This window comes from Corvus cornix, chromosome 4 (genome assembly GCF_000738735.6).
Source record: "Corvus cornix cornix isolate S_Up_H32 chromosome 4, ASM73873v5, whole genome shotgun sequence".
Classification (NCBI taxonomy): domain Eukaryota; kingdom Metazoa; phylum Chordata; class Aves; order Passeriformes; family Corvidae; genus Corvus; species Corvus cornix.
This window is the reverse complement of record NC_046334.1, coordinates 21,172,267-21,188,506: the sequence shown is the minus strand read 5'-3', so window position 1 is coordinate 21,188,506 and position 16,240 is coordinate 21,172,267. Positions and strand designations below refer to the sequence as shown.

The window sequence follows — 16,240 nt, the reverse complement described above, 5'->3', positions numbered from 1 at the left end:
AGTTGTGGCATTACTCTTTTCACATCTGTGTGGTAGACTCTTTTTGCTAACACATGTTCTGTTATTGTTGAAGAGGAAAAAAAAAAGAGAAAGAAAAAAAAAAAAAAAAGGAGTATCTTCAGTACCTTTCCAAAGCAAAGGAGGGCCTGCAGGAAATGAAACATCTGTGTGACCCAGGTGTATCACGTTTCTCCCTTCTCTTCCCATGTCACAGCTCTACCGGGGTTCGTGGGATTTGTTTTCTTTGCTATTCAGATCTGGAGAACTCTTTTGGTTTTGATTTCCCTATTGCTGTATCTTCTATGCAATTCCTTTTCTAAAGACTGACTTACTACAGGAGAAGTGCTAGCCATTGCATTATTTGTATTGCTGTACAGTGGAGGTGTGGTTTACTAGTTCTGAGTGTGCCTCTTACCCCCCTCCCTTTTTCTCCTTCCCTCTGTTTGTAAATGCCTGCATTTATTCTGTCAGCCTGACATGTACAAAGTGTAAGAAAGAATTTTTAAACAGGTAATAAATTATATTTATAAGCAACTGGAAAAAAACCACACCCTACTTTGTGTTCAATTGTTTAGTTCCTGGAAGCTCAGAAGTGGAGTCTTTAGTTTCTTTTTACAAAAAGAGAAAATATCTCCTCAGAAGAAATTTTTCTGCACCTGAGAACTGTGGGATTCAGAGGCGTGCCAGGGGCAATGTGCAGCAAGCATGGGGCTTTGTCACCTAGATGTGGCCAGGTCAAGGGGCTGTAGAAATGCTGCTGGAGAGTAACTGCAATGCCACTGAGCACCGACAGTCTGGGGCAAAGCAGGAGAGCTGCAGGGGCTGTGCAGCTCAAGGGAAAATTGCTATTATTTACACATTTCTCTGAAAATAATAGCAAGGCAATTAAACATTAGGAAACACGGAGCTGAATCTGCAACGCAGCCCTGCAGAACGAGAGGAGTGCTCCAGCTTTAGGTACAAATGCACAGAAACACCTCACTAGATGTAGAGGTAGGTAACCCATGTCTCAGCACTCAGCAATGCCATGTTTCAGCTGATGCTGGGTATTTAGGCTGAAACGTTTTCACCTGATGCTTGGGGCGGGAATTCTAGCTTCAGTTTGTGCACAGGTGACTCCTGTGGCTCTTGTGCTATTAAAAATAGTAGTCAAAAATATTCATAAACATGTGGCAGAATGAAGGGGGGGTGGGTGTCTCAAAAAAATATTATGCTAATACCAAGTTTCTATAGATTTACATAATCAGCCACAAAACACGACTGACTGCTCTATTAGTGATAACACTATTTTAATTACTATTTTTCTCTTCACTGAGTTGTGAAAGAAGTGATGCTTTTTTATGCCAGTGGAAACATATGCAACATATTGCTGTTTACTTGTTTGCTCAGAGGAAAAAAAAAATCTCATAAAAATAAAATAAATAAAATGAGGCATGGTCAAAATAATCTAGCTGGAGAAATGAAATGCAAAGATGGTGCTTTTCAAGCACATAAAAAGGAAATAGCAATCTCTGTCATGGGGAGATGGAAACAATTTTATTGGGGGGGGGAATGTTAAAACAACCATATACAATTTGAACAAATACAACATAACACAGTTTGTTCCCCAGGTTTTCTAATTACAGTATTTACAGGTTTAATAAGGCACTGGTTCTCAAAAAAGAACACAAATTAGTTTCTTAGTCTCTACATTGACAACCTTTTCTTTAATAGAAATGACTTTGTGCTAGAGAAAGGATAGCAGTTGCTAGATGGCATCTCTCTTTTTTTTTCTTCTCCCACTTACCTATGCCATCTCACCTACGCCAGAAAGAAACTAAACTACACTTCCTTGAATGATTTACATTTGAAAAGTGGATTTCTAGACCCGTGGGCACTGAAGCCACAATTATCTTTACCTCTGACTTCCAAGCCCTCATCAATGTGCCCTTTGAAACTACCAAAATATGGAAGTGACATTAAAAGGCCACACCTGGCAAAATAAGCATACTAGCCTGTAGTCACTGCAGTGCTGACACCTTAATTACGACACGCTGAGTGTCACAGAAAGTCACCCATGCAGGCAGTAACTCGAACGTCACAGTGCTGGAACAAAAGACCTCCACGCTTGCCTTAGGCTGTTTTTTGGCCTTAGGAATAGCCCTTCACAATAGCATCGATTACAGTGGGTAGGAGATTTGAGGGCAAAATCTGGTCTTGGGAGAAAATAGGCAGGTACTAGTTACACAACCGCAGACTGTTTGCTTTCTCAGTGTGTGTCTCCTCAAATATATATATATATATATATATTTATCTATTTTCCTATACAGCACCATTGCAGTGATTTGTCATTTATGCATTTTCATAAATAAATATTATGTTTTATTTAGTGCTTTTTCATCCATAATAGTTTACTCTTAATCCACATACTGGAGCTATCCCAGACTCGCAACTGAATATATATATATATATATTTTATATATATATAAAAACACATAAACTTGAACATTTAACATACACACTTTATGTACTCTAAACCAGTATCTTAGACCATTTTCTTCTGGACCAAAAAAAAAGGTAAGATTTGCTCAGGAAACCAGTGACTGGCCCTTTCTCTTCCAACATGCTGATGGCAGGTGCCAGGGGCATTCATAGTATGCCTCGTGTCTGCCAGCCAGCAAAGCACCCTCCAAAACACTCCTGGGGAGAGCTTTGCTATTTAAAAAAAAAAAAAAAAAAATCTATTTGAGGAAGGCAGAGGTGAAATGCACCTAAACAGGCAGGAAAGAAGCATTCCTGTTGTGCAACCTGGGACCTGCAGGTCCCCTCTGCTTCTTCGGGGCTGAGAAACCTCAGTTCCACAGGGTGCGCTGGCTTTTATGGAAAGAAACGAGACTAGAAACCCATGGCTCCATTCACTAAGACAAAAAGGTGAAGAGAGGCTGGGTTGTCCCCATTTTGGCCCACAAATCTCAAAGCCAAGGCAGCCAAGGAGAGGAGCAAACTCTGCTCTCAGCCTCACAAACGTGTTTTAAGGATGGGGAAACCGTCACTGGGATCAGTGTTTGGTGTATTAAATCTCAGAGATTTTCTTTTTGTATTGCTTGGTAAATTTGGGTACAGGCAGGGAAACGGCACTGCAGAAAAAGCACCCTAATTAACAAAAAAACTTTCGATTAAGCTTTTTAACACCTATCATCATGGAGGGCTTGCTGGTTCTCTTGAACTCGTGCATTTTTCTCTGTTAGCTTGAAAGTATAAAATGGTAATTTTTCCAGCTAGAAATACCTTTCAGGGAGCTGTTAAGCTAAACCCCAATTATACACCTACCTACCACAAATAAATCAGTTTTCTCCAAAAAGGGGGAAAAAAAAGAAGCATTACAGAAGTGCTGACGCTAAATCCTGCATGGCAATTATTTAAGTTCTGAAATAGGCTTAGCATAATCAAAGCAGCATTTGTAAGGACTTATTTCAAAATTAAGCTGAACACCATCTAGTAAAACAACATAGGCAGCCAGGAAAATTTTAAAAAATAAATGAAGGGTAAAAAAGGGTAAACCAGTAAGTCCCATGCAGCTCAGTTTTGGTAATCTGACAAAGAACAGAACCTTTCCAAAGAAAACACCTCCCAGGGTATATTTCACCTCTCATTTCCCCTTCTGTAGCATTAGCATTGCTACAACTGCTGCAACCCTAGGAAGGAGGAACAGGGAAAGGCAGTAAATACATTTCCCATTGCTCTTCTCCCCTGACAGCTCCTCTTGCTGGGAACCAAAATGCTACACAGCCCCAGCCCAGCAGCTGAGCCTGTCACTGCTGTGCAGTGGCTGCCAGAGCTGTGGAGGCTGCTGGAAGGCCACCCAAAACAGTAAAGCAGATAAAGCTTGAGCCAATTGTTTGTAGTGTCTCTCACTACAGCAGAAGAAGTGCAGGAGGCAGGTACCCACTGCTGGCCACAGTTCCCAGCTCTCACCACCCATCTAATGTGTCCCACGCTCCCTCTCCCTGTCACTTCCTATTACAGACAAGGCACCAGGTCTCCTTACACTCAAGGAAGAATGACTGCCACCCCAGAAATGGGCATTGTTGAGGTTTTTCACTTTCCCTTAAAAAAGGGAACACAGATGTTAATTTCTTTTTCTCAGCTGTGGTTGTAGATGGACCCCTCACTTTTACGCAGATGAAAGAGCAAGTTAGTAATTCCTTCTCACAAGGAACTTCCTCTTACCCAGTGGTTGGTTGTGGGTCCTAGCAGTTTCAAATTACCCAGTGGACTCAAATGCGTATTTCATTTCCACTCACACACAAAATACTTTATTTTGCAGTGGGGGAAAAGAAAGGAAAAAAAAAAAAGCCAAGAAAAAGGGCACTTGTTTATCACTGTGGTACTATCCCCATCAGTTTTCCTGGAAACATGAAGAGCTTCTTTAAACAAGTCGCACCAAACCATATTCAAACAGTTCCCAGCTACCTTAAGTGAAGCATGACCTTCCCTGGGACAGGCCACCCACAGGAATCAGGCCACCCACACCAACAGGGATGGCAGGGATGCAATTGGGCTCCATCTCTGCACTGTGAGAATCACTTGCACATTCAGGGTTTGGAAAGTTACCTCCACAAATAGGTGGCTTTTAAGGTGGTCTCCATCACAGCTCCTCTGAGCTACACAGACCCACTCACCTTTTTTCTTAAATGCTGGAGTGCAATAGTCGTTTTGGAAATGAAAAAGTTGGTTTGCTTTCATTTTCAGCAGTTTCCTCCGAATTTTTTTAATGTAACAATATACATCTTTTTTACTTCTAACCCAAAAGTTTTATTTTCATAAAATTTAAAGCAGTATCTTTTTAAACAATCAAAATAATAATAATAACAATAATAATAATAAAATAATAAGTGGCTTTCATGGAAAGCAACATGCATAATCTTAAACCAGTTACTAAAACTGTATTTTCCCATGTAAACAAGAGCAGACAAGCCTCTTCGATCTTGTATCTCAAAATTCAGGTGATTTTTGCAATGGATAGTCTCCTCAAAAACTCACTGCTGCTCTTAAGCATGACTCCATTCAAGGTACTTAGCAAAGACTTTTGATACATCTTCAGGACTTCTGCCTGCACAAGAAAGTCCATTTCCAGGGGCCTCCACCAGAGCTGCCTCTGGCAGAGTCAGAGTTTAATGTCCTGGGACTCTGACATTTTGGCGAGTGTTTTCTTGACGCGCAGGGCTGTGAGCCGGGAGGCAGGGTTGTGAGCCCAGCACTCCATCATCAGCTTCCCCATCTGCCGTAGGCACTGCGGAGAGAAGCGGGAGAGAAAGCCCCACCCGGGTCAGTGAAAGAGGAGACTGCAGTTGTTGGCAATGCTGAAAAACTGAAGGGAAAAGGCCTTTCCTAAGGGCAGTGCAGGCCCTGACAGGCATTATGCATAAATACCACCAGCGCTGCCCAGACCAGCCAAACGTGTTTCAGATTAATGCAGATTTTTGTAATGTATTTTTGGTAATACACAGGCACTACCTACTAACAAATTGACCTCTTATTGCTAGAATGCCTGAGGTGGGATTACTGAGGATCCCAACCAGTTAATCAAGAGCAGCTATTTCAATGAGCCTCATCAGTCCTGGACACATGTGGTAGCAGAGTAAACACACACTGAGTGTCATCACACAAAAGCCCTTTCCGGAGCTGACAGTCCTTCCTCCAGTGTTTTCAGCCCCAGTCTGAATGCCCAGAGGGATTTGGCTAGGAAGAGGATGAGGCAGGCGAGTTGTGGTTACATCTTCTCACACTGGCTGTTGCATGAGACCTCAAGGAGCCCAGGGAGGTTGTTTTCTTTTTCCCTCACATTCACAGATCTCATGCCACCTAAATCTTTCATCTCCCTGCAGAATATTCATCTACATGCTGCTATTCCAAAATGTGGCAGCAGCAGTGGAAAATGTCCTCCTCCCTCAAAATGCTGCAGACTTGGGTCAATCTCACTCACTAGCTCCGATTAAAAGCACTGACAGCATGTCAAGAGGGACGACAGATACCTCATCACTGCTCCATCTGTTGGGAAACGAGGGGCGCAGTCTCTTGATGCACACGATCTCCCGCATGTCCTCGTACGAGGGGTCGCTGGGCACGAGGTCATGGTATGGAAGCTGGTATTCCTCAACTATTCCTGAAAGAAGCAATTAGTTGTCTGTCACTTGCAGAAAACTTCCACTCCCCTCCTCCCCTCTCACTTTGTAACAGATTGGCCATACAATACATACTGTTCAACAGTTGGGTGTACTTCTGAAAAGGACTTCCCTGCCCTAGAAGTTAATTCCACCGTCAAGTTCCAATGTAACCATTGCCATGTAAAGACTGGCCACGTATCTTAATCCAAAAACGTAATTACTTGCCAAGTGAGGCAGTTTCTACCTCTGCTTTCCAGTCCAGCAATCTCCAGTAAGTTCTCCCAGAAAGAGCTATTCACATAGGGACTGTATCAGACTAATCTGAGAGAGAATTAACCTTGAGTTAGGTCTCCTTCTTATCAGTGGACCTGGAATATACCAAAGGGCATTTCTGTGCCTTTTCAGAACATGGCAAGGCACCATTCTTTGTACATAGCAACAATGAAACAATAAAAATATTACAGATTTAGCCTCAAAACATCACAATACACATCACCAGCTTTTAAACACAGGGATCCTGCTACTCATAGGCAACATTCAGCTCCTCTAGGTTGAGCATTCAGCACACCACTGCAGATTTAAAGACCCATGAAGTATGGTGAAGGTAGCAGAGACCCAAGAGAGACATGCTCTACTCTTGCCACCAAACTGGCACAGAACGGTTACCAAGTTACTTCCATGCATTTAATTTTCTCCATGGCAAAACAGAGGTAATAACACCCATCATTTCTGCATTACACTGAACTCTACATGCAGAAAGAGGGAAATGAAGCACATCACTGGTATGATAGTGATGTAGTAAGAGCTACTTCCCTCTGCTGTTTTGCTACTTGTCTTGTAAACAGATTATTTCAAATAGTAGCATAGCAAACTCCAAATTGTTTGTCCTCCTCCTTTCATTTAACTCTAACTAAACAAAGAAATCACTATTTCCTTTCTGTTAAATTAGCTGAACACCTCCAGTTCAGCAGAAATGTGATGCCTTTGGAAAAGGCCCCCAAATGAATTCCCTACTTCCTCAGTGCAGGCATCCGCTGCCTTCAAACGTGCCATTAAAATATAGTCTAAACCTCCGCTGTTGAAATAGCACTGACTCATGCTTTAAAATAAGTTTTAACAAGAGAACAGATATTAAGAGAGTTACCTGTATGGTTTACCCACATTGGTTTATTACTGTAAAAACAATCACCCAGAGAAAAAGATGTAAGGGAAGATATGAGGTTCACTGACACAATTAAAAGTGATCTCCCAGCTCTTTACCTCCTGAAACACATCTCCTTGCTATCTCCCAAAGGATGAGTCCAAAACTGTACATATCAGCCATGATGTAGGACTGAAAGTGATTTCTATTCAAGCTTTCATCCAGCACCTCAGGAGGCATATAACGTTTTGTTCCTACACGGGTGTTTGGAGGGATGTCTACCTCATTTGTATCACTAAAAGAAAATGAAGAAAAAAAAGGGCATCAAACATGCAGTAAAGTGGCTTGAAAAGAAAGTAATTTAGATGGAAGAAGTAGTAAATTCACACCACATCCACTCTCAAACAAGGTCAAAAGTAATGCATAATCTTAATGGAACAATTCTTGCAAGAAAAGCCTCTTAGTGTGAAGGCAACCCTCCTTAAAAGGCTGACCTGCCTGAGGCTATGTTAAGCATTCAAATGCAGAATCAAAATGAAGATAAGACTCAACAGGGATGCTGTAACATTTGTGAGATTTCATTAGCATTAGCCGGAGCTCTAATGTTAGTGATAACAATCAAATCTTCATTAAACGCTGTTTTCTTAACATACTCCACCACCTAATGCTTCAGTCTTAGCAATTAATGCTAAGTAGCTGGGGCAGTATCTCTTAGCTGTAGCAAATCAGATCTGCAAGGAAGATGAATCTAACTATTATTTTTTGCATGCATTATGTTTGATCTCTCCCAACCTTAACACATCAAGATATGTAGACACAGAGGGATAAATGCATAAAAACATCTAAGCAAATGTGTCACACCTCACACATTGACCAGAAGACACAAGATGTGGCAAGCAAATTCCCATTAATTATGTGGATGGATTCTTGTTTTTCTTACTAACTCAGATTCAGCTACATCAGTTTAAATGTTTTTAAAAGGTTGTATGTTTTATATAAGCTTTATATGGCATATATGGTTTGCTTAAAAAGGTCTGTTTTCCTTCCCTCACCTTCAAATGTATGTATTTTAAATATGATGGATGCAACAAAAGCTCACAGAATAATTCTATTTCTGTAGAAATATTATTATTTCTTCATGTACAACATTTTTTTTTTTACCGACTGATATGAAGAAAAGTCAGCTTTTTCTGAGTCTGTGGGACAACCAGTTACCTACACAGTCATTAAATCATACATATGCTGGTGGCACTTCTGTATACCTCCAAGAATGTAACACAAATCCAGTGACCTGCACTGTCTTCCAGTATTTCAAATGAAATGGAAACACAAGGAATTTTACTAGAATCATTAGCTTCAGCAGAGCACACCCCTTCCCACTGTTTTCACTTCCCTGTTGTTGCCTGAGAAATGCTGTCTGAGGAAGGGTTCAGTATGAAAACAAGCCAAGTACATACTGTAAATTCCATCTGGAGTGGGAAAAATCCATATTTCACCTTCTTTTGTAACAGCACTTGATAACTCCTAGCTCCCTTCGTTCACAGCTAAGCAGTGTGCTGCTCTGTATTTGCCAGGCAAAGTACACCTGCAAAGGGTGAATTTCTTCCCCGAAATTTTTAATAGTGTATTTTCAAGTTGTTGTTTTCTAGGCTTCTGTTCCTCAAAGTAAAAATATTCCTTTCTTGTCTCCTAAAGAAAGGTCAGGCTCATAAAGGAAATGCCTCACCAAGAAACGTGGTAGGTAAGTGAACGGTAAGAAGAGCACACTTAAAAACTGCCTTTCCTTTCACTCTGAATAATTTCAGTTCAAGATTTGTACAGAATTCTTTAATTTTTTTAATACTCCAGGGAGTGCATGGTTTCAAAGCTGACCTCCAAAACGGAAACTTTCAGTCTATGTATTCTAGACACATTTCTGTATACAGAAAAATCAGAGACTTTGGAACACATGTCTCCACCACCAGGACCACCGCTGAGAGCTCAAGTTCCTTTTGAACAGAGCTGTCAGAGAGCAGTGTCTCCTTATGAATCCCAGGAGTGAGTAAGTTCTACTTGTCTGCTCTTTCTAAGTTGTTTAAACACACAACCATTTTTTAAAATCAAATTTAAAAGCCATTTCAAAAATCAAATCTGTTCTTCGGCAATTTGATTTGTAGGAAATGGAACAAAAGGCAGCCCAAATGGGCTCCTTTTCAATAAATCCTAGTTAGTAACTTGTGCAAATTATTAGTATTTTTCTCTCTAAGCTGAGAGTGAATTTTCACGGGATCAGACAAGCTTCAGTGACAAGCTCACTGACGTGACTTCAACCTGTCTGTGCTACGTCCTCTCACTGTGTGCCAGCAATAGTGGGGCAGCTATGGAGGACGGAGGGATGAAAATAAACCTTTATGCAAATGCAGCTAATGTGCTCAAATAATTAAAAAGCAACTGTTTGTACACCTGCATGAGGTGTTTACATGACATTCACTCCCCAACAGGTAACCTCACACACAGCTGAGCAGAGCCCAGAAGGTGTGCACGTACCCTATAGGTGCTTACTCACACGTGCACACTCAGCCAACAACAAAGGCAGCTTTTGCACCTGATTTATTAACTTCTCCTCAGCCCCCTCACTCCAACTCACCTGATAAACTTAACAGCCAAGCCCAAATCTGCTATACAGCAGGTGCCATTCTTTTTCACCAGGATATTCTTACTCTTTAGGTCACGGTGGGCAATAGCAGGTTTGCCCTGAGTACTGAAGATCTCAGTGTGCAGGTGGCACAAGCCACTGACAGAGGAGTAAGCCAGTTTCAGCATAGCTTTTGTGTCCAAGGTAGTAGATTTTAGATAATCGTAAAGTGAGCCATTCTCATGGTAGTCAGTGATAAGATACAGCTGGGTCCAAGATCCTGTACCTTTAATATCTGCAGCAATGAATCCTTCAAAAAAAAAAAAGAAGATATTTTCAAATTAATACTTCTCACGGGGTTTTTTTTGACTGCTCAGAACTCTGGACTCTCATCCATTTCAGTAGTTTTATTTCATTACCGTATTTAATTCCTTTCATCTTACTTCCATGCTACTGTGCCTCACCTCTGGCCTTTCACGTACTTTCAGAAAGCCCAGATACGGAAACACCAGTGCCTGAAACAGACACGTTGTGTTTGGAGTAACAACCCCCAAGTCCCACTATTTTTTAACTTTTATTTATGTTTCAGTAATCCTTGAAACAACTTTCCTTTGAAAAGCACTGGGGCTAATTGCAGAGCACAGTGGGAAACAAAGCAGATAGGAAAGGACATCAGATAACAGCCAAATATAAAATTGCTGTGCTTAAAAAACCTGTTCACTGTCAAATAATTCTCTTTCACTTCACTCACCAAGAATATTTTCATGTCTCATCAGGACAGTCTGGTAGATTTCTGTTTCTCTGAACCAGCTGGCCTCCTCTGTAGTAAAGAACACTTTCACTGCTACCTTTTCACCACGCCACTTTCCCATCCAGACTTCTCCATAGCGACCTTTTCCAATCTGCTTCACCATTTGAATCTGCTTTGCGATGGTCCTTTGAACCTTTGAAAATTAATCAGTCTTTTTAAAGGAAACATTTTACTATGAACCTTGAAATTTTTATTTTCCTGTGGGATGTAGAGTTTGGTGGAATTTTTTTTGTTACTTTTGGAAAAGTTTTGACAGAAAACACTCCTGGTCACCTCAATGCAGTCCAAATTCCAAAGGGGTACGTAACACATTTGAATTAAAATAGGGATGTTTGTTACATACTCAACACTGCTGAGACTCAAGGCTAGGCCTCACAAGAGTCATAAGCCTATCAGAGGTCCAAAACTAGCAAAACCACAAAATTACTTTTTTTTTTTAAGGACAATACTTCCTATCACCTTCCTTGAAATGGCCATGCCTGATTATTTCAAAATATACATTTGGTGTTAGGAATCTCAACCACTACTTACAGAGTTGTAACACACATGCCTACATTAATTTTAATAATAATAATTACGTATTAATAAAAAGCAATTCCCTCCCCAAAATATTTGAAAGAACAGCTTTCCAGTGTCTGTGCCAGCTTTGTCAGTGTCTGTACTGTGAGCTAATGCTAACATCATGGGTATTACAAGATCAATGCCCATGGCAGCATTGCAGAGATACTCTTCACAAGATGACAGACCCCATGCAGCAGATGGACTGCCTCTAAATTTAACAAGCTTTTACAGCCACGAAAAATCTCAGGCAAATGGAGACTAATAATCTCATCAGATTGGAGCATGCCTGCAGAACATGTATATCTGAAAGTTCACTAATGTGAGTGGATGCTGCAGCACAACTCGCTGGTATTCGTGGCTGACGCTGCCTCACCCCAATGTAACGGGAGATGAAAATGGCACACTGTTGAGGTACAGCACTGCCAGTTCAATCCACAGCTAATGAGTTTTTGTTTGGTAAGACTTGGTAAGATATTGAAAGAATATTTCCTTCAACACAAGGAGATTTTCATCTGGGCCAAGCAATTGGCAAAATCTGAACAGGTTCAAATTCATGGTCTCTTGTCGGGTTTTGCCACCATCCAGACACAAATCTCCTGCAGTTTACTGCAGCAAGTGAATCTAACTGCACTAACTGAATCCCTCTGAAATCATATTCATTTCATGCAATCCAAAATATTTTTGCAATCTTGACTGACAGAAATGAGTGAAACTTGATTTTTTACAACATTTGCTTCCTTTGTTATGCTTGGGAGGTCCAGTGGAAACCACCAGTTTGGTAATGCCAAGCAGGACTGCCACAACCCCACTGCAGCATGAATGTGCATCCAAAGACAAACTCAAAACCTATTAGGTCAGGCCTATCATCATTCATTTTGTAAGTAAATCACTGGTTTTCATATAAGACAATTTTAAGAAGCATAACATACAGTGGTATTTAAGCAAAGCTATTTCAAATATCCCAGTTTTCTTCTTCTGTCATTTAAACAGAATTCCATTTTTCCAGTCCTGCACTGTATTATTATTAGACTTCCAAGATGGTCGCTTTAGTGCCATTATTTTTGATTAACATCAGTGAAAGCCAACAACAGAGATTAGCCTTAATTTAAAAAATTGATTTATTATCTTTTATACTCTCATATAGTGATTGAACAATAGTTATATTACATTGGAATTTTGCTGTAACATTTTGTAATGTCATTTTAGCATTGTTGCTTTCTATTTTGCCCATTTTAAAAATGCATCCTGAACAATAATGTAGTTATATCAAATAACTTAATTTGTGTAAATATATGTAATGGCATCATAAAGTACATGCAATTACAATACTTAATGATGAAAAGTTCCTTATTAAATTACATTAAGAAAATGAAAAACACATTTCTGTTATGGGTTTTCAGGCGGCAGAATACTATGTGGAAGGCCTTAACCTGGTTTCGTCTTGCTAGAACTGGTCAAATGATTTCCTATGAACAATTTATTTTATTTTAAGGAATTCAGCTCCTTCTTGAATCATAAACCAATTATTATTTCTAAAACAAATAGGTTAATCAAAATTGTTGGCTGAACTGATTTCATAAGCATGCTGAATGATGTGTTCTTGTGAGTTATTTACACTGAGTGGGGCTGGGGGTTTTTCATTTCTTTTGAAATCTGTGTATTTTGCTGCTTGAGCTCTGTAAGTAAGGTTACATGGCCTTTTCTTTTGTCTCCCTGAGTGGAAACAATCCAATTATGAACTATTTCTACTTTCCTGCCATTCAGCTAAATGTGTTCAGCTACTGCAGATGAAAATTTAGACAGACCAACCTTTTGTAAATTTAATATTTTGAGCAGAAAATTCATACCTATGGCTGGGATGCAGTCCCTTGAAAAGCAAAGTTCATTGGAAAGGAAATTGGGAAAAAAAAATGTATGAGAAGGTAGAGACCAACGTGTAGTTCAGCAAACTCTTCAGACAGACCATTTCGCAGCATTTGACCTGCAGCAAACTGTTCTGTCAGAGGTACAGACAGGTCAGGAGACAGAATGCTTGCTGAATGTCATCATATTGACAAATTCCTGGCTAATACTTGTTTGGGGTGTAATATTTGTACCCATTAGAATAAATGTTCTACACAGAAGAAAAACATTACTGGTTAGCACAAGGTGACATTTTGCATTAAATTTGCATCTTACTTTCCTGAAATTATAACCCTGGATGTTTCAGTCTTTGCATAAGAAACAAAGTTAAAAATTAGCAAATAAGCCCTTGCATGGGCACTTTCTATACGTTTGTTTCAGGCATGGGCATCACTCTGTGCGTTTCTGGTGAACTCATAGTGGTTGTAGCTGTCTGGGAAATGCAGCAAACATCTCTTGCCAAGTGCAAGATCCATTTTCTTCTCTTCCACCCAAAATCACTACTTAAAGAAAAATTGTACACGTTTTTTTGTGAGTAAGGGGAGATGGGGGTTGGGGGGAAGAGTTCCTTGAGGAAAAACACTGGGTCCAGTGGCTGCAAAGTCTCCAGGCTTGAGAGGAGTGGACTGACAGAAGACTGGATGGTTTCTGCCTCACGGAGCAGCGGCACAGCTCTGAGAGCTGCTGAGCAATGCCCCAGCTGGGATGTCACCTGGCTAAGCAGCAGGAATTGGCTTTCCCGTCCACTACAAGAGCAGACCTGGCGACACCACTGAGACCACAGATGCCTCCTTCAAACTGCTCACTGGGACAGAGGAAGGCATAAAGAGCAAGCAGCTATAACCAGCATTGTTCCAGCTTTTTTGGGATCCTGGGAAGAAGGATCCCAAGTCATGCACTGAGTCATGCACCGCTATAAGATGCCCCAGGGTACCTGCTACCCACATGGGCTGCTGGAAACATTTCCTTTCAGAGAAGTACAACCAAGTTCCTTGTATTTGCTCTACATTATTACATTTTTTATGTCATTGTAACAGGTAGGAGCACCACGTGCAGACTAAGACCTTGATGTGGCAGGTGCTATGCAAAAAAAAAACCAACCCAAAAACCCCAAAGCAAAAAAGGAAGAATTCCTCACAATTAAATAAATTGGAAGCACTTGTTAGGAATGGTCCTGAACTGCACACAGGATCTCTCCCTTTCCACGGGTGCTAGAAGGACACTGGCATGGGACATAACAGAGCTTTCTTAATGCCTAGAACAAACACAGCCTCTTGCTTAATTTTTAAGGAAATATAAAACTTCCCATTTAATTTCTTCTTTAGGGTGTTTTAAAAAGTTGTGAGGGAAAAAACCAGATAGTACATAGTACTTGGAAACTGGACAACCTAAAGTAGTAGCATCACTACAAACTAATAGGTTTGGGAGACAGGAGGGACATATCTGCTCTGACAAATGAAAATTAAATCTAATCCATTTTCTCAGAGGCATTTATTTTAAATAAGTAACCTAGCTTTTTTACCAGTTATTTTTTACCAGTCATGATCCCCAGAAACAAAACCCCCTGGTGAACAGAACTATTTTGCCACAGAAGGTTTTGTCTTTTCAGCAGGCTTAGTAATCCTGGAGTCTGATCAGAAATAATCACAAACTCCATCCCTGTGCCTTTAACCTTTGAGACTGCCATACTACAAGGGAAAAAAATCCCCCTTGACTTCTGAATGCAAAATGAAGCCTACAAATAAAAAGGTTCCAAGTTTGACAAGTTACAGTTCCCTTTAGAAAAAGACGATGTGTCAGTGTTTGAAACCCTATTTTGTGTTGCACATACAAAGGAAGAAAAGAAGATCAGTGGGCCAGGTGCTGTCCTGTACCCTGGAGTAAATCTGATGTCCTTCCACGAGCTCTCTAAGCCTGTACTTACCCTACACTATCTAAAATAAGAAATGAGCTGAGGTAGAAAAATAACCCTAAGCTTTTTTGGCTTAGCTCACATGAAAAAAACTCCCCTGCTTCTCAAGCAGCTGTTCTCCAGCTTAAATCCTTATCATTTCTGGTAGAGAAAAAAACCCCAAAAACCTAAAAAAACAACTGAGGACATGTAAATATAATTTTTTGTGCCTCTTCTCCCTCTACTCACTTTTTGCCTTTGAAATGTACATTAAAATAGTATTGCTTCCTTACCAGGAGAGGGAGCCCGGAACCACTCCCTGAGCTCTGGGACTGCTCGATCAAATCCTTCAGGGACTCTCCGGGGGGAATGTAGGTCTCATCCTGCTCCAGCCCGATGCTGTAGTGGGGCCTCGTCTCTTGGCGTTTGTATCTGACATTTTACATGAAAGCAAAATGAGTTTTGAATACAATGAACACATGTGCAATGAATAATGCACACTGTCCTTCATATTTCCTTCATTTATAGACTAACAGCTTTCTCTGTTTCCCTGAGGAATACACTGGACTCGCTGGCCAAAATTTTTCTATTTTATTTTTAGCAACTGTTTTCAGCATCAAAACTCTTAAGTATAACACTCAAAGGCCATGCAGTCTGGGTTAAGTTTGCAAAGCAATCAAATGCCTTCCTTTCAGAAACTTAAATATGTCTAAAACACTGATCAAGTAAATAACTTTATTTTACTGTCTGCAGTGGATCTTTAGGAGCCAGAGGAGGTAAGGTCATGGAATTTGGGAATATGTTAAAAATGTGTCAAATTATTAAAACATAATGTATGTAGTTTATGATAACATTCTAAACATATTTACTGACATTGCTGTATTTCTTCTTTTTTTTATGATCAGTTCTTCATCAAATAAACCAATTTAGAAGTCTTAGATATATTTCCCTTATAAAAATTTTCCTATAAAATTTGTCCTTTGGCCTTCTCAGTAAAGAATAATCTGTGCTTCTACCTGAATGGCTTTTTAGGATGTTGAGTGAAAGATCCTGTATGGAATACATCACACAGGTATACTTGTGAATAGCACAAAAAAAATACACATTTTTTTTCTCATTATAAAATTACGGTTTCTCATTTCTTTTCTTTAAGGTCCACACTTCTATTTTTTTC

The 16,240-nt window shown here is 40.1% G+C and overlaps 1 protein-coding gene across 4 annotated transcripts in view; it reads right to left on the bottom strand.

Moving 5' to 3' along the window:
* Positions 1 to 1,514: 1,514 nt before the first annotated feature.
* Positions 1,515 to 16,240, bottom strand: part of BMPR1B (bone morphogenetic protein receptor type 1B) — a 234,428-nt gene continuing 219,702 nt past the window's right edge. For all 4 annotated transcript variants that reach the window (XM_039551566.1, XM_010411866.4, XM_039551567.1 and 1 more), the window contains 6 exons: positions 15,360 to 15,498; positions 10,653 to 10,845; positions 9,914 to 10,211; positions 7,407 to 7,582; positions 6,015 to 6,145; positions 1,515 to 5,272 (listed from right to left, as the gene is read on the bottom strand). In XM_039551566.1, coding sequence (XP_039407500.1) covers positions 5,147 to 5,272; positions 6,015 to 6,145; positions 7,407 to 7,582; positions 9,914 to 10,211; positions 10,653 to 10,845; positions 15,360 to 15,498 — 1,063 coding nt within the window. In that variant the 3' untranslated portion in view covers positions 1,515 to 5,146. The remainder of the gene's footprint in view (positions 5,273 to 6,014; positions 6,146 to 7,406; positions 7,583 to 9,913; positions 10,212 to 10,652; positions 10,846 to 15,359; positions 15,499 to 16,240) is intronic.